This window comes from Capra hircus, chromosome 21 (genome assembly GCF_001704415.2).
Source record: "Capra hircus breed San Clemente chromosome 21, ASM170441v1, whole genome shotgun sequence".
Classification (NCBI taxonomy): domain Eukaryota; kingdom Metazoa; phylum Chordata; class Mammalia; order Artiodactyla; family Bovidae; genus Capra; species Capra hircus.
The window spans coordinates 45,378,615-45,400,745 of record NC_030828.1 but is presented as its reverse complement, the minus strand read 5'-3'; the positions used below and the strand labels follow the sequence as shown (position 1 = coordinate 45,400,745).

The window sequence follows — 22,131 nt, the reverse complement described above, 5'->3', positions numbered from 1 at the left end:
TGTGTGTTAGTTGTTCAGTCATGTCTGACTCTTTATGACCCCATGGACCATAGCCCACCAGGCTCCTCTGTCCATGGAATTCTCCAGGCAAGAATACTGGAGTGGGTTGCCATTCCCTTCTCCAGGGGATCGTCATAACCCAGGGATCGAATCTAGGCCTTCCATGTTGCAGGCAGGTTCTTCACCACCTGAGCCATCTGAGAAGCCCTTTGGAGGCCCTCAATAATTTTGATCCTGAGACACAGAGCTTTGAAAACTATTAGTCTCCCTGCCGATTACTTCTTTTGGTTTTTAATTTTCTGTTAACTTCAGTTCCTTGCCATTCATGTCTCCTTAGGATTCAGCTGGTAAGCATTCTGTTCCTCCTTTTATTAATGCAACACAGTTGCAACCCTCTCATTCACAAGTATTGAAACTAAAAGAGACACCATGTCTAAAGTAACAGAAGAAAATGTACAGCTTTTATAATAAAATGCAATCAACTAATAATGACTCACATAATGATTTTCCTCCGAAGAGGATGGTAGGGAAAAGCCAAGAACAAATCAAAACAAAACAAAAATTTACATTAGAGAAACCTGCCAGTACTTCAGTCAGGTGATCTAGGTCCAACTTCAACAGTGGAGGTCAGGTTGATAGTATTTACCATTGATATGATATGATGAAAATGGTTTACCTCTGTGATCTTCCTCCCTCAAACCCACAACTTTAGTCTAATCATGAGAGAACCAACTGACAAATTTCAGTAGAGGGGCACACTTCAATAAACCTGACCAGTATGCCTCAAAACTCTTAATGTCATCAAAACCAAGGAAAATATGAGAAACTATCACAGCCAAGGGGTGCCTAAGGAGAAATAATAACTAAATGTAATAAGGTATCCTGGATAAGATCATAGAATGGAAAAAAGACATCAGATAAAAAGTAAAACTGTGGAATGTCGTTAATAACGATAACATATCATTTTTCTTTTTTGGCTGCACTGGGTCTTCATTGCAGCCCAAGGGCTTAGTTGCCACCAGGCATGTGGAATCTTAGTTCCCTGATCAGAGACTGAACCATCCCCTGCACTAGAAAGTGCATTCTTAACCACTGGACCCCAGGGAAATCTCTTATTGGTTTATTAATTGTAATAAATATACCATACTAGCAGTTGAGCACATGAGAAGTCTTTATACTATTGGCCCAATTTTCCTGTACATTTTTAAATTGTTTTAAAAAATGAGTCTGTTCAATAAAAAGATCACTGGTCGCCGGGGGTTAGAGAGAGGGATGAATAGAAGCACAAAGGATTTTTATGGCAGTGAAAATACTCCATTTGATATTATAATAGTATAAAAATGTCATTATACATTTGTCCAAGTCCATAAAATGTGTATCACCAAAAGTGAACCCTAATGTAAGCTATGGTCTTTAGGTGACAAGGATATGTCAGTGTAGGCTCACTAGTTGTAACACATGTACCATTTTCATGGGGGATATTGCCAAATGGGGGAGGCTGTGCACATGTGGGGGCAAGGAGCATCTGTGAACCTAAAACTGATTTACAGAAATAAGGCCCATTAAAAACAGTTTTTAAAGGTCTCTTCAATTTGAATAAACCTGACTTTATAAAAATAGTAACGTAATGTTCACATGTGGGAGTTTGATGATGACATATTTTTCTTGGGATGCTCATGATTTTAAACTTAAGTTTCAAGTCTAGTTTTCACAAGCAGTATTATAAAGATAATTTTCTAGGTTTGTCTTTTCAAAATAAATGTGTCTCCAGTGGGGAGAGCCTTTAAAGAGAAAATCAGGCAGTGGACTGGGCATGCTCTCTAAATTACATTTGTGCCAGCTTGTTTTGCTACGGTATTAAAGGAGTTTCGTTTTTCCTCATGTGTGCCAGCCATATAATTATTATTGTTACATTTTTTGTTTTCTAAAATTATTTCATTCATTCATAAATCATTTACTGAGTGTCCTGCAAGAGAAAGGGAAGGGGACTGACACCCATTCTTCCATTCAACAGATATTTTTTGAGAGCATTTTGTACCAGGCATTTTGCAAGAAGATGGGATATAGGATAGCGGGGGAGCAAAATTTTAAACAATTATACAAGTTGCTCCACTAAAAGTCTATCAAGGAAAGGAAAGGGAAGTAACATTGTATGTCAGCTATTGTAGAAGTAACTTTCAATACCACTTCTTACCTAATTATCGCAATTACTGATATGGTTTACGTATGAAGAAAATGAGGCTGAGAGAGATTAAACTATATGCCAGAGATCCCTGATAAAGTAAATCCTGAAAGGAAAGGTCCAGCTCAGATCTACCTAACTCTAAAGATTGTGACTGAAAACACTATTATTTCCTGAATTTCACAAATCACTGAAAGCACACCTTATCTTGACTTTCCTAATGAGAAAACTGATGCTGAGAGGAACTAGAACCCAAATCCCTTGAATAATTCATTTATCTTTCCACTGAATCATAATGTTTCCTCAAAACAAGCTCTGTAACTTTCATGATACAAGTTATGCATGTGGGAAATGAATAATTTTTGTAAACTTAAAAAAAGGATATATTGTCATTGAAATAAACTACTATTAAGCAACACATGGGGTGGGTTTTTTTTTTTTTAATTTAACATGTTGAGGTGGGTCTTACAGCTCTCTTAGCTGAATTTAAAAATTTTTCTATGCTAAACAAGTATTTCATTGTATTTTAGACAGGGCTATTGATATGGGTCAGGAAAACAGTTTTGCAAACAAGCAGACTCTTATTTTATAGAAGAAATTTTCCAAGCACAATTTCAATTTATACCGTTCAGAATTTTATGGATTTTTTTCAGCTATTGCAGATTCTTTTGGTGACTCCATCAATGTACTAGGACATCCTGAATTTTTCTTTGCAGAGGAAAATGTTTTTCTTTGCATAGCCATGTTTATATGAGGTACAAATAGGGAAAGAGGATTTTAAAAACCACAATAATAGGAAAGGAAATCACGATTAATTTCACAGAAAGCATATAGCTCTGCTTAGAAGCCTTTCTGTTTGCAGCAAGACAAAAAAAAAACTGGGATATGATATAGCAAATAGAAAAAATATATATGAAACAAACACAGAAATATTCTTAGTAATACATTTGGGACAGAATGAATTGCCCAAAATGTAGCCTCCAAGTTTATCTTTCTGCTTGAGTCTCTGGGGACCACAACTTACGTTCATTTTCATGGATAAATCATGGAATAATTTAATAAAGACTACTTTTCTTTTCCCCTATTCCTTGCATCTTTATTCTTGTCTCAACCATGTACAACTTTCTCATCTTTTAAAGCTTTAATAGCTATTTAACCTTCATAGTTGAAATAGATCGACATAAAAGATGGGGGAAAAAATTCCACCTCAAACCCTAAGGAAAGCATAGAATACATTTCCCTGTGAATCGACACCTGAAAAATAATAAAAGATTGACTTGTCTGCCCCTACTGAGCATTGTTTCTCCTTTCTTAGTCCTCTTTCCACCATCCTCAGCAGAAACTGCAACTATTATCTTTGCATAAGTAAGCATTTACTGAGTGCCTACTGTTTACTTATTCTTTCCATGAATATGTATTGGGTGCCTACCTCATGCCTGGTAGAGCTGAAGAGAGCAGAGAGAGAGACAGAGAAGACAGAGTAAAAGAGGGAGAGAAAGCAACTCTTGGAGCCTGAAATTATGCAACATAGGAAAAAATTTAAAAACCTGCCTTAAAGACAGATTACAGCTTATTATAATGGAGATGAAGCATAGAAGACTACAACAGAGAGTAAGGTGAGTGTCATGGTAAAGAAAAAGCTGCTGGAGGACTTCAGAGGAGGGTTGTAGTCTTGTTTTCAAGCATTTGGTTTTTTTTTTCTTTTAAAATTTCTACTCCCTATTCAGCCTAGCAGAGTATCTTTAAAGTGTCTAAGTCAGGAACTTTTCCTATCAAGTGATTGAAACCCAAGTGAAATTGGCTAAAGTGAAATAAGGACTTTGTTGACCTGGGAAATAGAAAAAACCATGGTACTTCAGGCAAGTTGGATCCAAATGCTCAAGCAATTCAAGACTTACTCTCTACTAAACTATCCCCTCTGTGCTCAAGAGTATTGGCCTTATCCTCAGCAGATTCTTTTCACCTGTTGATTCCTAGCAGTTCCAGGCCTTCATCTTGGAAAAAAGAACTTCTCTTTTGCAGTAGTTGTAGGAGAGTTTTATTAGACTGAATTGGTCACGTGCCCATCCCTAACACTCTTTGCCGAGTGCTAGAATACCAAAGTCTAAAGGGGACAGTGCAGGAGCATATCAAATGAGACCAAGAGAGGGGGGGCTTTTCAGAGAAAAATCTGGGTGTGATTACCAGACGGTAGGCAAGCCAGCATATATCCACCACAATCAATGTGGCTAATTACTTTTTTTTTTTTAATTCCACTTCAAGTTTAGAAAGAGCAAGAGTCTAGGTCAGCTTTTCCTGCATCATCTTAACAAACTTAGAGATTGGTTATAATCACTATGCAGTAGGAGCAACGTATAAAATCTGGACATGTTATAGCCTTTCCTCAATACGGGTTTTATTCTTTGATCCAAAGTGCTGTGCATTTCCTAACTATAAAATATATCCTTAAGCAAATATGTATACCAAAAAAAGAAAAAGAAATGATGTCTTGAATTTATTAATGCCACATTTTTTCCTCATTAACACAGATATTCAAGTACTGACTGCAAGACCATTGGGCATCTCTTTTTAACTCTTAAAATTTACTTAAAAAGGAATGGATACTCAAATCTTACTAAGATGTGGGACAGGGAGGAAACCACTGCCATTTCTAGCATACATGGCTAGAAATGGTGAATCCCTGAGCCTGAACAAAGGTGGTGATAATGGATAGACGAGGACTAAATCAAGAAATACTTAAGAAGTAGAATCATCAGGTGTTGGTAACTGACTGGATGACAGAGAAGAAGCCTTAAGATGAAAAACTGGATTGAAAATCTGAGCTAATAGTGGTAGTACCAGTGGAGATATTTATCGAAGGAGGAAGATCAGGTTTGGGAGTGGAGAGGACAAAGATGATGAGTGTTGTTTTGTATATGCTGAATCTGAGTAGCTTGTGGAAGCTCAGAAAGCAGACTTGGGTTACTAATAGGGACATAGGTGTCCAAAATCACCAAATAAATGATAGCCAGAATCATGGGGTTGGATGACTCTTGTACTAGCAAAAGAAACCATTTTAATGTAAACATAATTTAAATATCAACAAATATTTGTTCTGTACCACAGTAGGACATATCATAAATTTTTCAAAGAAGGCTTTATTTTCAAGGGGTTTCTATTCCTATACATACATCTTAATTTGTTTTGTGAGTTTAAAATTGGTACATTAGATTTTCTTAATTTTCTTTAAATAGACTTGTTTTTTAAGTTGTGAAAGCAATATATGACTTTTAGTTTAAAAAAAGCTAAGCAAAAACGTAAAGAAAATAATTAAATTCACCTGTGATTTTACTTTGCAGCTGTAATCACAATTTTGGAGGTTTTTTGAATTTTTTTGTGACTACATTTTACATGCATAGTTTCTTTCATAGTTTTGATAATATTTTCAGCATTGTGTTGCTTTTTCGTTTAACAGTATCTTGAGTATTTTCTATGTCATTAAAAAGTCTTCATATTAATAATTTTCATGGTTCCGTGACATTCTACCTACTGGATGTTTTATCTCCTGATGGACATTAATCATTTCCAATCTTTCAGTGTTATAAATCATGATTTAATATTTTTATATAAATATTTTCCCACTTCTGATAGTTTAGAATAGGGTCCTAAAAGTGAAACTAATGAATCAAAGTATATATAAACATTTTTAAATGTCTTGATACACCATGTCAACTTTTGTAGTCATTACTGCTTCTTTCTAGTAAGCAATAGGATTGTCTGCTGCTGCCCTCACCTGCTGTAAGATGACTAACTTAAACTCCTAAAAACAAACATTTGACCGGTAAAATGTTACATTACTTTAAAATAAGCTATATTGACTGTAAGAAATCAGATGAGAGTATACTATAAGCATACACTTTCATGAAACTCTAGAAAATGCAAATTCCAGGTGACAGAAAGCAAATCAGTGTTTGCCCAAAGACCAGGCTGGGGGCAGTGGGAGGGAGGGATTACAAAAGGGCAAGAGGACCATTTGGGGGCTGATTGAGTATGTTCACTATTTTGACTGCTTAAGTTTTCATGGTCATATGCAAATATCCAACTTACCAAATTGCACATTTCGAAAATGTGCAGTTTACTGTGTATCAAGCACACTCCAATAAAAGCTGTTTAAATTGTTTAAATGTTATTTTAATCTGAGTTTTAAAAATTACCCACGAGTTGTGAACATTTTTCACATGTTTTAGTTGAGTACACACTTCTGTAACACTTGTTTCATGTTTTCTACTAACTTTTCTACTTGTGCTTTAGCGATTTTCTCCTGGATTTGTGAACTCTTTACAGATGAAGAAAATTAACCTTTACAGCTCTCCAGATTTCTTTTCCCTGTAATTTTTCTTTCTACTACAACAAGCTTTTGGGAGAACTCATTTGTGTAAGACAATTTTAACCAAGAGGATGTACTATAATACCACAAATCTCAAAACTACAGTAAATTATTAACCATCAGTTTGCAATATAAACAAAACTTCTTTATACAAAATTCAAATTAAGGAAATGAAGGGGTGTTAAAAACAAAGCCTTCAGAAATGGCGTCTAAAATGCACTGCACATCTACTCTGATGTTCTGGAGCTATGTTCTTAAGTTACATAGTAAATAGAAGGGACAGGCGGAGGACCTTTAAAAACAGACTACTCTGGGAGCTTTCAAAGGCGCACACAAGATTTTCCTTCCCTGACTTTCCCAGGCTACTCTTCTGGCTACTTACACAGGAAACTAAAGGTAATGCCACGGGTGATCTCACGCTGGCGTGACGTCAAGACTTGACGTCAGAAGGCGGTTGCCACGGGGACCATTCGCCACCGACGGCAAAGTCGTGAAACCCCATCACCACACTCCGTCTCCTTGGCGGCTGCTAAAGAAGATTTAACCTTAAGGGGGCCTCAGGGAGAGAGGAGCGTTGCCGCTGCCGCCGACAGCCGCACCTCCGCGGCTACTGGTCCTGGGTGCCCGGCCCTGGCCTGTGGCGGCGAGCGGCGGCGGCGGCGGCGGGCGACCCGCCCGGATCTCCGTCCGTCCGTGCAGTACTGGAAGAGGGGAGCCGCCATATTGGAGCTAAAGGCGAAGGTGCCTTGCAGACGCCGCGCGAGTCGGGTGGAGGTGGCGGCCCTGGCCTTGGTCTGGGAGGAGTCGACCGTGCCGGGGCCCGCAAGGCTGGGGAGTGAATGAGCCGCTCGCACTAGTCTCCTCCCCGCCCACTCCCTCCACTTTCCGCCGCTTTGACCTGGCCGGGAGGGGGCCGGAGTCGGCCGTGGCGGCGGCAGGATGTTCTCCAAGAAGCCGCACGGGGACGTGAAGAAGTCTACCCAGAAGGTGCTGGACACCAAGAAGGACGCGCTGACTCGCCTCAAGCACCTGCGCATCGTCATTGGTGAGGGGCGAGGGGTGACGGCGTCTGGAGGCCTGGGTTGCTCGGCCTTCCCTCTCCTGGGAGCCCCTGGGGACTCTCCCTCCGGCCCTGGCGCGATGCGCTAGTGGAGGGCGAGGCATGGCCTCTACAGAGACGCGGGAGGGCGGATAATTTGGGGAAGGGAACACTTGGTAGTTGGCAAACGCTAATCACACACAGGGTTACCTCGTTTTGAGTTAATAGCCCGAACTGATTTAAAAACACTTACTACTCAACAACTTAGATTATTTTTAGACTTTCTGGAGACTTGTTGTTGCAGATAATGGTGTTTATAGGATATGTTTGTCAGATGACTACCGCCATCCCCACCCAAGTGAAAAGAAAAAAAAACTCAGACAATATAAACCCTAATCTTTCAAGTTTCTTGGCTAAGGAGGGCAAGGAGGAAGCAGTTACACCTCTTTGGGAAGTGGGTGGTTCCCTAAAAGCTTGTGGGAAAGAGCCCCGCCCTTGTTAATGCACCTTGCTCATAATTACTATCATTTAGAGGGAGAGCTATGATTAATTGTAGAAAACAAGGTAGTTTATCGCTTCCTTTTCTTTTGGAGAATCATACAACATTCTATTTTTAAATAAAATTTTCTTACCGTCTCTTACCTTCTCTTTTGCGTCCAACCCAACTACTCTTGAATTGTGGATAAGGGGTTAAATGAGTTTAAGCCACTCATTTTGGCCCACTTGGTAATTTCGTGGGCCAATAGGCTGTAACAATACTTATGGAACAACTGGTCCAGAACTTGAATCTTTTTATACGAAATTTGAGGTGAAAAGGAAAGTTTGCCTTTGTTGATACAGAGAGTAAATGGCAGAACTGAGTTTAGCACTCAGATGCCTGAATCCTAGTCCGAGGTTGATCATCTCAGGCTCTCTTCGTAAAGAATGTTCCTTTTGGAAAACGACGTTTATTCACTGAATTAAGTCTCTCTTATTTGAGGTGCATGTTTCTCTACTATGTGGTGTACTCACACCAACAGGATATTACCAGTACTCAACCTTTGTATGACTCTTTACTGTGTACAGTTATTTCACGTAAGTGGTAACTGATCCACACAATAACTTTAGAGTTAGTAAAATTATTATTCTCCATTTTTTACAACTAAGAGAGCTGAAGTTTGGGACTGTTAACTGGTCATCCAAGTACTAGGAGGCAGAGCCGGAACCCAGATTTCATGTCTCCAGTTTGTTTTTTACTCTTTCTGCATATATGGCAGCAAATCTGTATCCCAAGTAAATTATTATGTAATAGAAAACGATTAAGTCCAGTTTAGCAATGTAAAGAGAGATTTTTTTTAAGAAAATACAAATTTTCTAGACACAGTTGACATTGTGATCTTTTTATTTTCATTTCACTTGAGAGTTAAGCCATTGAAGAAAAAATTTGGTTAGGAGACTGTGACAGGGAAAGTTTATGTGTAGGAGATTTACCACAGATAATGGCAGTTTGAAATTGAGGACAGTGATATTTGATAACCTACTTAGGACAAGATGTAGGTTGGGTAGTGGCAGAGCTCTAAAATTGAATTCCAATAGAGTATTGACATTTTCTAAATTAATTGCCACAGTTTGTTAGTTAAGGAATGGTTTGTTTATACTTCTTTGGCCTTAGAAGTGTTTTTTTCCCCACCCTGGAGACATGGTCTGAATGAAGAGGTCATAGGTATCAGGTATTTTGTAGGGCCTAGCTTTCTCAGTTTGAAAACAAAACAGTGTTTGTTTGTTTAAAAAAAAAAAAAATCTTTGCTTTTTAGTAATTTTATTTTATTTTTTTAAAGAAGCATATACTATCTATAATCATTTAAAATATTCTTAAGAACTTTCAAATGGAGGACTCTGTTTTCAGACTCCCTGCCCTGTGAGTGAAGGAGGTCCATATAGAGAGATTACTGCACTCATTTTAGGACAGTAACTCTCAACAGGGACTGTTTTGCTCCCTTGAGGACAATGAGAATGTCTGGAGACCCTGTTGATTGTCACAACTATGGAGACGTGCTTCTGGCATCTAGTGGGCAGCAAGTCAGCTGAACATCTTGAAATGCTCAGAATAATACAACAGTATTCTAGCTCCAAATGGCAATAGTGCTGAAAACCTTGTCAAATGTGGAACAAAAAACATGGACCTCTAAGTACTATACTTGGTTCTAACATTAGTTAATTGAATTAAATATTCTGTATTTCTGAGTGGTCACAGTGACTTTGAAATATAATTAGTGTAATTCCTAAGCAAATGAGTAGGGGAGAGTAGGACTGCAAAGACTGAAAGATGTCTTAGGGCTCTCCCAGATGGGAGAGCCACTTCAAATCCTTTTTGCAAGTTAACTACAGGTTTTATTAATACATAACCACTATAAGGAAACTAGTTTGCAGAAGAGGGTATTCCCAGTTACACAGGATTTTGATTTTTTTTGGTCCCATCTAAACTGTATTTTTAACCTTTAAATTAAACTGCCATTCACTAAGGGTATTTTTAGAATTCAGTGCTTACCAGTATACTGCTGCTGCTGTTGAGTCGCTTCAGTCATGTCTCACTCTGTGACCCCATAGACGGCAGCCCACCAGTCTCCCCCGTCCCTGGCATTCTCCAGGCTAGAACACTGGAGTGGGTTGCCATTTCCTTCTCCAGTGCATGAAAGTGAAAAGTGAAAGTGAAGTCCTTAGTCGTGTCAGACTCCTAGCGACCCCATGGACTGCAGCCCACCAGGCTCCTCTGTCCATGGGATTTTCCAGGCAAGAGTACTAGAGTGGGGTGCCACTGCCTTCTCAGGCTTACCAGTATATGAGAACATAATTTAAGCATCTAATGTAAACCTTTGTCCTGGCATGTATTCCCACTGAAGGACAATTCCAGCTGAATGTATAGAACTTGGAGGATTTAGATTTAAATCTGCTGTGTTTATTGATAATGTTGTATATTTGATTTTTAGGAACTGGAAGTTAGAATTTATTACAGACTAGAAATAAAACCTTGTCTAGTTGCTAAAGTTTCATATTATCATCTGCTCTGCCCTATCCCCTCACCCCTCCCCCCCCCCCCCCCCCCCCCCCCCGCAAGGAATGGCCTTATGATACTAAGCACAGAACTTAGTATCTAACAAGTGGCTAGCATAATGCTTAGCATATAATGGATATTGACTAAATGTTAATTTTCTTGTATGGTATGGTAACAGTTCAGTCTTCTTGGCTTAAAGAAAGGTAAGTGCTCATCTAGCTAATCAATTTTGGCTCATTCTTTCTAGTAACTTTATTGAGGTGTAATTGATAAATGATATGTCACACAAATTTAAAGCATATAATTGAATACTTTTTAAAAAGTTGAAGTATGGCGATACACAATACTGTATAAGTTACTGGTGTACAATAGTGATTCACAGTTTTTAAAGGTTATACTCCATTTGTAGTGATAAAATTGGCCATATTCCCCATGTTATGCAATACGTCCTTTTAGCTTATTTTATGCATAGTAGTTTGTACCTCTCAATCTTCTACCCCTGTCTGCCCCTCTCCCCTTCCCTCTGCCCACTGGTAGCTACTACTTTGTTCTCTGTGAGTCTGCTGCTTTTTTTGTTACATTTGCTGGTTTGTTTTATTTTTTCGATTCCACATAGAAGTGATGTCACATAGTATTTGTCCTTCTCTGACTTATTTCACTTAGTGTAATACCCTCCAAGTCCGTCCATGTTGCTTCAAATGGCAAAATTTCATTCTTTTTTATGGCTAAGTAGTATTCTGTTATATATACACCACATCTTCTTTATTCCTTCATCCATTGATGGACACTTAGATTGCTTCCATATCGTGGCAATTGTAAATGATGCTGCTGTGAACACTGGGCATAGTTGAATACTTCTTGACATACACACACTTTGAGAAGCCATCATGACATCATGATTGGGAATATAGTCAGATAATCAAGAAAACAAATGACATCTGTAATCTCCCAGAGTTTCCTTTTGCCCCTTTGTAATCCCTTCCTCTCACCCTTACTTGCCTGTCATCCTACCCCTGGGCAACCATTGATCTGTTCTCCTCTACATTAGTTTGTATCTTTTATATACATACGTGTGTGTGTGTGTGTGTGCACATGTGCATGCACATGCATACACTCAGTTCTATCTGACTCTTTGTGACCCCTTGGACCGTAGCCTGCCAGGCTTCTGTGTCCATGGGACTTCCCAGGCAAGAATACGGAGTGGGTTGCCATTTCCTACTCCAGGGGATCGTCCCAACCCAGGGATCAAATCCACGTCTCTGACATGTCCTGCATTGGCACTGTGCCACCTGGGAGGCCCATGCATAACATATACATGGAATTAACAGTGCTTACTCTTTTGGATTGGTTTCTTTTACTCAGCACACTTTGAAATTCCTCTATATTTGTTGTGTGATGATGTGTCTATAATACATTGCTCTTACCGCTTTTATTGTATGGATATGCTATCATTTGATTGTCCCAGTCACATGTTGATGAACATGTGGGTTTTCACTTTTCAACTATTACATGTAAAATTGCTGTGAGGTACACCTATTGTGTAGACATAATGCTTTCTTTTCTCTTGGAGTCAGTACTTAGGAATGGAATGGATGAATCCTGTGGCAGTTGTATTCTTTTTAAAAACAAATGTACTGTTTCTTGTTTTTTTGTGTGTTTTTTTTTTTTTTTAAACCAATTTACAGTCTCACAAGCAGTATATGAGAGTTATAGGTCCTGTAGAAATGCACCAACACCACCTGATATGGTATTTCTTTTCCTTGTCAGTTTAGTTCAGTCACTCAGTTGTGTCCGACTCTTTGCGACCCCATGAACCGCAGCATGCCAGGCCTCCCTGTCCATCACCAACTCCCTGAGTTTACCCAAACCCATCGTGTCGGTGATTCCATCCAACCATCTCATCCTCTGTCGTCCCCTTCTCCTCCTGCCCTCAATCTTTCCCAGCATCAGGGTCTTTTTCAAATGGGTCAGCTCTTTGCATCAGGTGGCCAAAGTATTGGAGTTTTGGCTTCAACATCAGTCCTTCCAATGAACACCCAGGACTGATCTCCTTTAGGATGGACTGGTTGGATCTCCTTGCAGTCCAAGGGACTCTCAAGAGTCTTCTCCAAACCGCAGTTCAAAAGCATCAATTCTTCAGCACTCAGCTTTCCAACTCTCACATCCATACATGACTATTGGAAAAACCATAGCCTTGACTAGACGGACCTTTGTTGGCAAAGTAATGTCTCTGCTTTTTAATATGCTGTCTAGGTTGGTCATAACTTCCTTCCAAGGAGTAAGCGTCTTTTAATTTCACGGCTGCAGTCACCATCTGCAGTGATTTTGGAGCCCCCCAAAATAAAGTCTGACACTGTTTCCACTGTTTCCCCATCTATTTCCCATGAAGTGATGGGACAGGGAAAGTGATCTTAGTTTTCTGAATTGTTGAGCTTTAAGCCAACTTTTTCACTCTCCTCTTTCACTTTCATCAAGAGGCTTTTTAGTTCCTGTTCACTTTCTGGCATAAGGGTGGTGTTATCTGCATATCTGAGGTTATTGATAATTCTCCCAGCAATCTTGATTCCAGCTTGTGCTTCCTCCAGCCCCGCATTTCTCATGATTTACTCTACGTATAAGTTAAATAAGCAGGGTAACAATATACAGCTTTGACGTACTCCTTTTCCTATTTGGAACCAGACTGTTGTTCCATGTCCAGTTCTAACAGTTGCTTCCTGACTTGCATACAGGTTTCTCAAGAGGCAGGTCAGGTGGTCTGGTATTCCCATCTCTTTCAGAATTTTCCACAGTTTATTGTGAACCACACAGTCACAGGCTTTGTCAAGTTACTGTTTCCCTGATATCTGATAACACTGAACTTCTTTTCACATGCTTATTTGCCATTGTATATGACTTCTTTGATGAAGTCAAGTTCAAATATTTCACCTGTTTTTAAATTGAACTGTTTGCATTCTTACTCAGTTTTGAAGATTCTGAATATATTCTATATGTGTGCTAAGTCACTTCAGTCACATCTGACTCTCTGCAATCCTATGGACTGTAGCCCGCCAGGCTCCTTTGTCCATGGGATTCTCCAGGCAAGAATACTGGAATGGGTTCCTGTGCCCTCCTCCAGGAGATCTTCCCCACCCAGGAGTCGAACTTGCGTTTTTTATGTCTCCTGAATTGGCAGGCAGCTTCTTTACCACCACTAACGCCACCTGGGAAACCGTGTATTCTGTATATAAGTACTTTATCAAATACATGATTTGCAGAGTGTTTCTTTTAAATATTATCTTTTAATTCGCTTAACATTTTATTTGAAGGAATAGGAATTCTAAATTTTGATTAAGTTCATGTATCAACTTTTTGTTATATGGTTTGTATCTGAAACCTTTGCCTAAGTCCAAGATCATAAAAATTTTCTCCTATGCTTTCTTCTAGAGTTTTATCATTTTAGGATCTATGTCTGTGATCCATCTTGAGTTAGCTGTGAATATAGTTTGCGATATGGAAGGATTTTTTTTTTTGCATATGAATCTCCAATTGTTCTAGCACCATTTGTTGAAAAAGGCTTTCCTTTCTCTGCTGAATTGCCTTTGTACTTTTTCCAAAATTGGGTTGTCTCTATATGTATAGAACTATTTGGGGACTGTTTTGTTCTGGTGATCTGTTTATCTGTGTTGCTGCCTATACCACAGTGCTTTTTATTGTTGTTATTATTATAACTTGATAGTAAATCTTGAAATTAGATGGTGTAGACCCTCCAACTTTTTTCTTCCTTTTCAAAGGTGTTTTTTGTTTTTTGTGTTTTTTTGCTGTGGGAGAAGGGAGCTATGCCTTGTCTTTTAACTTTCCATAAGATTAGCTTGTCAATTTCTAAAATAAATAAATAAATGAATAAATAAATTTTGCTGGGAATGAGATTGTGATGAATCTGTAGGTCAGTTTGGGAAAAATTGACAGTAATAAATTTCTCTGACTCTTGAAGAAGGTGTGTTTCTTCATTTTATATAGACCTCCTTTAATTTCCCTAGCAGTGTTTTGTATTTTTTAATCTACAGGTCTTAAATGCATCTTTTGTCAGTTATCCCTAAATATTTTGTACTTTTTATATCCTTGTAAATTGTGTCTTCATGACTATTTCTGATTGTTAGTAAAATACAGTTGATTTTTATATATTGAGCTTATATGCTGAAACTGTGCTAAATTCACTTGTTCTATTAGTATTTTATAGATTTCATTGAATTTTTTACATACATGGACTCATTAATAGAGTCTTTAAGTCTTCTTTTTATGCCTTTGTATCTTTTTCTTGCTTTATTGCACTTACTGGAATTTCTAGTACAGTGTAGAATAGAAGTGGTGAGAGTGGATATCCTTGTCTTTTTATTGATCCGAAGGGTAAGGTGATCTGTTTTTAAACCAACCATATAATATCATGTTCATTGTAGGCTTTTGAATAAATGTTCTTTGTCATGTTGAGCAAGTCTTACTCTTTCAGTTTGCTGAGCGTTTTCATCAAGAATGGATACTAGATATGTCAAATGCTTTTTTCTGTTTCTGTTGAGGTTAACGGGTTTTAAAATTATTTTTCATTTTGTTTTTTAAATATTTTGTTGTTGTTAACTTTTTTAAAAGTCTCTGTATTTGTTACAGTATTGCTTCTGTTGTTTATGTTCTATTTTTTTTGGCCTTGAGGCATGTGGGGTCTTAACTCCTGGACTAGGGATTGAGCCCACACCCTCTGCACTGGGAGGCAAAGTCTTAAGTAACCCATGAACCACGAAGGAAGTCCCTCATTCTGTTAATATGATAAATTCCAGTATGGATTTTCAAATATTGGGTCAACTCTGCAGTCCTCTGTAAGCCTAAGTTAATTATGACATCTTGTCATTTTCATATAACGTTGGATTTTATATGCTAGAATGTTTGTAATTTTGTAGTTATGTTTATGGGGGATATTACTTTTCTTGTAATGTTTTTGCTTTTTTTTTTAAACATAATGTTAGCCTTATAGTATTAATTGAGAAACATTCCTTTCTCTTTAGTTTTCTGAAAATTGTTCATAGAAAATTTGTATCTTTTTTTTTTTTTTTGGTGAACATTTGGTAGACTTCACCAAGGAAGCCATCTAGATACACAGTTTTCTTGGAGGGAAGGTTTTTAACTACTTTAGTAGGTAGAGGGCTGTTTGGGTTATGTTTCTTCTTAAAACAAGTTTGTGTCTTTCAGTTAATTTTCTTATTTCATATTAAGTTGTCAGATTTATAGGTATAAAGTTGTTCATAATGCTTCCTATTGTTCTTTGATACCTATAGAATCTGTGATGATGTCATACCTCATTCCTAATATTGATAATTTATCTTTTTTTCCTAATCAGTCTGGCTGGATGCTTATCACTTTTACTGATCTTCTAAAAGAACCAGTTTGTTACTTCATTGATTTTTCTCTATTTAATAGACTTCTGCGTTGGTCTTTATTATTTCTTTTTCCTGCTTAGTTTTAGTTTAATTTGCTCTTTTTTCTAGTTTCTTTAAGTGTAAACAGGTTATTAATCTGAGACCTTTTTTCTTTATAGTGTATGCATATGTTGTTAGAAATTTTCTCTCAACAGTGTCCTACAAACTATGGTATTTTATATTTTCATTTTCATCTAGGTCCAAAATGCATTCTGATTTCTCTTTTGGTTTCTTCTTTGGTCTATGGGTTATTAACCTGTATGTTCTTTAGCTTCAAATATTGACAGTATCCTGATACCTTTGTGTTATTGATTTCTGCTATAATTTCATTATTGTCAGAAAACTGTTTTGTGACTTGAATTCCTCAAAACTTATTGAAATTTGATAGCCCGGAATATGTTTTAACTTGATGAATGTTTCATATTTACTTGAAAACAGTATATATTCTCCTGTTGTTGGTTGAGTATTTGGAAAAGTGTCAGGACAAGTTGTTTGATAGTATTGTTCAAGTCTCCTATATCCTGGCTGAATTTCTTTCTCCTTGTTTATGAATTATTGAATGTGGGGATATGAAATTTCTGACTGTAATTGGGGGTTTGTCTTTCTTTTTGAGTTCCATCAGATTTTGCTTAATGTATTTTGAAGCTCTGTTACTAGGTTTCTAAACATTTGGGATTACTATCTCCTCCTTATAAACTGACTTCTTTTGCCTTATGAAATGATCTTTATCTGTGCTAATAACCTTTGCTCTGGAATCTACTTTAATAGAGATATAGACTTCTGCTTTCATTGACTAGCATTACTAGGATATATATTTTTTCTGGTTTTAATCTATTTGTTTTGTTACATTTATATAAAGAAGATTTTTTTGGAGCCAGCGTATATGTTTGAATCTTAATTTTTAGTATAATGTAATGTTGGCCTTTTAGTTAAGATATTTGGAGAACTTTTTTCTTTGTCGCTGTGCTGTACCTTACATTCCCAGAACTTATTTATAACTAGAAATTTATACCTTTTCACCCTCTTCACCCATTTTCCCCTCATACTCACTGCCTCAACCACCATTCTGATCTGTTTGTTTGAGTTTGGTTTTTTAGATTTCACGTGTAAATGAGATCATACAGTATTCCTTTCTCTGTCATTTCACTTAGCATAATGCCCTCAGAGTCTGCCTATGCTGTAGCAAATGATAGTGTTTGGTAGAATTCACCGTTGAAGACATCTGGTTCTGGATATTTCTTTGTTGGGATACTTTTGATTAGTGATTTAGCCTTCTTACTCTTAATTGTTCTGTTCAGATTCAGACCAATAACTTATCATTTAGAACTGGATGATGTACAATTAAAGTCATTATTGATTTGTTTGAGTTTGATTTAAATTTGTGTCTGTTATCTTGCCTTTTTCTATTTGGCTTTTCATGAAAAGTGAAAGTGAAGTCGCTCAGTCGTGCCCGACGCTTTGTGACCCCATGGACAGTAGCCTGCACCAAGCTCCTCTGTTCATGGGATTTTCTAGGCAAAAGTACTGGAGTGCGTTGCCGTTCCCTTCTCCAGGGAATCTTCCCAACCCAGGGATCGAACCCAGGTCTCCCACATTGTAGACAGACGCTTTACCGTCTGAGCCACCAGGAAGCCACCATATATCTTTTCATAGTTCTCTTTTTTTGCCCTTTTTTTGTATTAGTTGAATAAATGGATGGTTTTTTTACATTTTTCTTTTTTTGTCTTAATTAGCTGTAATCTTTTAATATTTTACTGGTTGATTTAAGATTTATAGTAAATATTTTCAACTTGCCAGAGGCTATTTACTATTTAAGTAATACTGTACCACTTCTTGTATAAGAACTTTACCAGAGTTTACTTTTGTCTTCCCAGACTTTATACTTTTTTGATCATACATTTACTTACACATTTTGTCTAAACAAGCAGCTATCTTTTAAGGACTTCTAAATAATGAAGAAAAAGGTATATATTTACCCACGTAGTGCCATTTTCAGTGCTCTTCATTCCTTTGCAGAGATATTTCTATCCCTCCAGCATCATTTTGTTCTTGTTGGATTTCCTTTAAGATTTCTTGTGTAATGATGCTCTGCTGGTGATGGATTCTTTACTTTTTTAATGTCAAAATCTATATTTTGCTTTCTTATTTGAACGATGTTTTGCTGCAGTTATAATTCTAGATTGATGGCTTTTCTCCTTAGACCTTTAAATAAAGATTTTGCTCCACTGTCTTTTTGCTTGCATTGTTTCTGATAAGAAGTCTGCTTTCCCCTTATCTTACTCTGTATGTATCTTCTTTTTTCCTGGCTACTTTTAACACATTATTGAGCATGGAATTTTTGCTGAAACTAACGCCTGTGGCATTAATACCTCTCTGACCAGTGCTCAATAATGTGTTAAGATTTTCTCTTCATCACTTGTTTTGAACAATTTGATTATGATGTGCGGTGGTGTAGTTTTCTCAGTATTTCTTGCCATAGAATCATTGAGACGCTTAGATTTGTAGGTTTAGCATTTTCATAAAGTTGGTAAACTTTTGGGCCATTTTTTCCCAGTTCTTTCTCCCCTCACTTCTTTTATTTTTTTGTTTTACTTATTGGCATATAAAAAGGTATTAATATGAGGCTCATCTATTAGGAAGTATTGTATTGAAAGATCTTATAGCGTTTGAAAAAGAACTCATATTCTTTCCATTTTGTTTAGATTCTTTTTTCTGTGTTTTATCTTGGGTAGTTCCTATAGCTACTCTTCAAATTCACAAGTCTTTTATGTTGCTGTATTAGTCTGCCATCCCTCTGGTTTATTTTTCATCTCAGATATTGTAGTTTTTATCTAGTTCTTTGTGTATGTGTGTCTGTATGTACATATAAAATTATATCATCTGTATATTTTCTTAGCTTCTTGAACATATAGAATACAAGTAAAATACCCTCTAATATTTTCTGCTCATTCTAACATCTCTATCTATTCTGGGTCAGTTTCTGTCAGTTGGTTCTTCTTCTCATCCTGGGTTGTTTTTCCTGCTTCTTTGAATGCTGAGTTATTTTTGGATGTCTCATTGTGAATTTTACCTTAGCCTCAGGATATTTTTATATTTCTGTAAATTCTTGAGCTTTTTACTGAGATGCTGCTAAATTACTTGAAAACAGTTTGATTATTTCAAGTCTTGCCTTTAGAGTTTGTTGAGTGGATCCATTTAAGGGTAATTATGTATTATGAGACAAAACCTTCCTGAATATTCCATTCAGTGCCCCACAGGTATGAGGGATTTTTTCATAGCCCAGCTCTTGGGAACAGGCACTGTTCCCCAGCTTATGCGAGCCTCTGGCACTGTTCTCTCATATTCCCTCACATAGTTCTTTTTCCTGTCTTGGCAAGTTTCCTTGCACGTGTTTATGCTCAGACTGAAAGGAGACCTTCTCCAGTCTCCTAGGGCCTTCCTAGGTATGGTTCTTTCGTCTTTGGTACTTTGTCATGTGGACTCTGATTACCTTGGTTTCCTTGGACTGTCAGCTCATTTTCTCAACTCAGTTTCCAGGCTCTCCTAGAATCCCTTTCCTCTCACCATGGCCTGTAAACTCTTGAGTCAGTAAACTGGAGCTGTCAAAGGTATACGTCATTTGTTTGCCATCTGTCAGGAATGACTTTCCCTATCTGATGTCCATACCTGCTTGAAACATACAAACCAAAGAACAGAAAAACCCCTGAAACATAAACAGTTTTCAAAGCATTGGACATCAGATGCTGATAGTAAGTTCTAAATGAATGAGACTGAAAATTGGATTCCTAGCCATGCAACTTGGCCCCTACTTTTTACCATTTTTATATTTAGAGAAGAAATTTATGATCAGTTGACTATTGATTATATCTGTGAAAAATATTTAATTGTTCACTAATCTGAATATATCAATGTTTTCAAAAAGAAAGTTGGATTAAAATATCTTATATCAGGAAAATGAGAAACTAGTGTTCATTAGATATAAAAAATAATATATAAAGACAGAAACAAGTATTGCTTATGTTCATTAAGTAAATAACTTGAAAGTGGTATAGATTAACTTGAAACAGATATGCCTGGAAATCTGAAATGTATAGGAGTCACTGTGAACTGTAAACTGCCTATAAAAATAAACTAAGTTGATATTTGAATATGTTTTTAGGATTTGATATGCAAAGTTAGTAAGTAATCCTATATACATGTCATTAGACTTTTTATTCTTTAATTTGTATAAACTCTTTATATTCTTTAGTATGACTCTTACTTGAAATGTTTTATCTTTGTGTATTTATGAAGAAGTGATATACTGAGCAGATTATTTACATAAACAATGTTACTGGTTAATTTGCTTAGTAAACCAAACTGTTGCATAATATACCAATTTTTTGTTTGTATTTTTGCATTAACACTTCTCTTATTAAGGATTTTATTCCGTCCAAAGAATATTGCATGGCTTATAGGACTGAATAAAATGTAGATTAGAACAATTAGTGATGAACAGCTGAATAGCCGTTACTTAAAGGTAACACTGTCAGGTTCCAGAGATGAGCTGGTTATAACTATAAGGCATTGGACTTGATTCTTAGATTTCCTGGCAGCCAAAGTGAAAAGAGAAACATGTTGAGTTACAAGTTTACAGTGTCTTAGAAAAGAAAGCATACTTTTTTTTTTTAGTTAAAACTTTTTATTCTGAGTTCAATCACAATTTGTGTATATGTGTACGTTCATATATTATCTAATGTCTCTTTTAGAAAGGTCATGTAGTAGAAATAGATTTTGGAGAAAATAGAAAAATAGCCAGTTAGTATGTTTGTTAGATCTATTCTAACAGACAAGATCAAATGTCTACAAATACATGTCTATAATTTTTTTTTCTATTCGTATAAGTGACAGCACCATCTTTCACTAAGACATAAAACTTTGACAATGTGATAGAAAAAGAAAATTTTATCTTAGTCTCAGTTTCTTCTTCAACTTCTTGTTACCCTCCTCTGGTATTTTACATTTCATTTATATTGAATGAGAAATCACTTTCTGTGATGCCTATGCTTTTGGTAATGGTATTTACTGTACCATAATCAATAGCCCATTTCTTTTAACCTTCTTACTAAGAAAGAATAAGAGGGAGGAAGGAAGGAGAAAGGAAGAAAGAAAGAAGCATCAGCACTAAAATAATAATCCCACCTATTGGATTTCAAAACTACATTCTGGAGGGACAGTTACTATAGAAAGGAAGTAGACTTTGTATGAACTCTTAAGTTGGAAACCTAATATGGTTTGCATGCATGCTTTAATCCATTTTTAGGAAATATCACTATTACTTACAAACCAGTTTTAAATCAGGTATGCTGTATGTGAAAGTAGTACTCCGTGAATATGAGTGGTAATAAGACTTCTGGGCTGCTCACTGGTGCAGTGAAAAAGTAGATCAGACACTATCAAGAAGGCACCTAAACAGTGTAAGATGGCAACTGTATTCAAAGAAAAGCAGGGGATAAGAATTATGCTTAAACCTGAAAGCCTTAAGCCTTAAAACCTCTTCCTTAAGAATAGCGGGAAACCTGTAGAGCTTTGCTGAAGCCTTCTCTGTCATCCGGTAGGTATAGGGACTTTTCCTATTTACTTCTAGTAATTTGGTTATTTTACTACAATGTAATTACTTATTTGCATGCCTATATCTTACAACCTTCCTGAGAGTAGAAGTGTGTCTCTTAAGCTTTGTATCCCTAACCTCAGCATAGTGCCCAGCATGAATTAGGTGCCCAGTAAATATTACATAATTCATGAATGAATATATTAGGTACGAGGAGAGCAAAGCTGCTCTTCTTTGAACAACTTCCTTTCAATGAAGAATAGAAAAAACCGTTAAAGTCAGTATCAAAAGAACCCCCCTTGGTTTATCTTAATTACCTGTGCAAAAAATTGGCTCAAAATCTAAAATTTGTCCCGTGTGAAACAGAAAAATAAAAGCAAAAAAATAGGATGTTAAATGAAGAATGCTTATGGCATTATGGCAGAGGTTATCGTATAATCTTCACCATTATTGGAAGAGCTAATGACCGTTATATAACATCT

At 36.8% G+C, this 22,131-nt stretch overlaps 1 protein-coding gene across 11 annotated transcripts in view; it reads left to right on the top strand.

Moving 5' to 3' along the window:
• Positions 7,108 to 22,131, top strand: part of RALGAPA1 (Ral GTPase activating protein catalytic alpha subunit 1) — a 202,247-nt gene continuing 187,223 nt past the window's right edge. For 7 of the 11 annotated variants that reach the window (XM_018066154.1, XM_018066149.1, XM_018066153.1 and 4 more), the window contains exon 1: positions 7,463 to 7,593. In XM_018066154.1, the coding sequence (XP_017921643.1) occupies positions 7,488 to 7,593 (106 nt within the window). In that variant the 5' untranslated portion in view covers positions 7,463 to 7,487. Of the gene's footprint in view, positions 7,594 to 22,131 lie in introns of all 11 variants that reach the window. The other 4 variants (XM_018066156.1, XM_018066157.1, XM_018066152.1 and 1 more) reach the window with 1 other exon arrangement.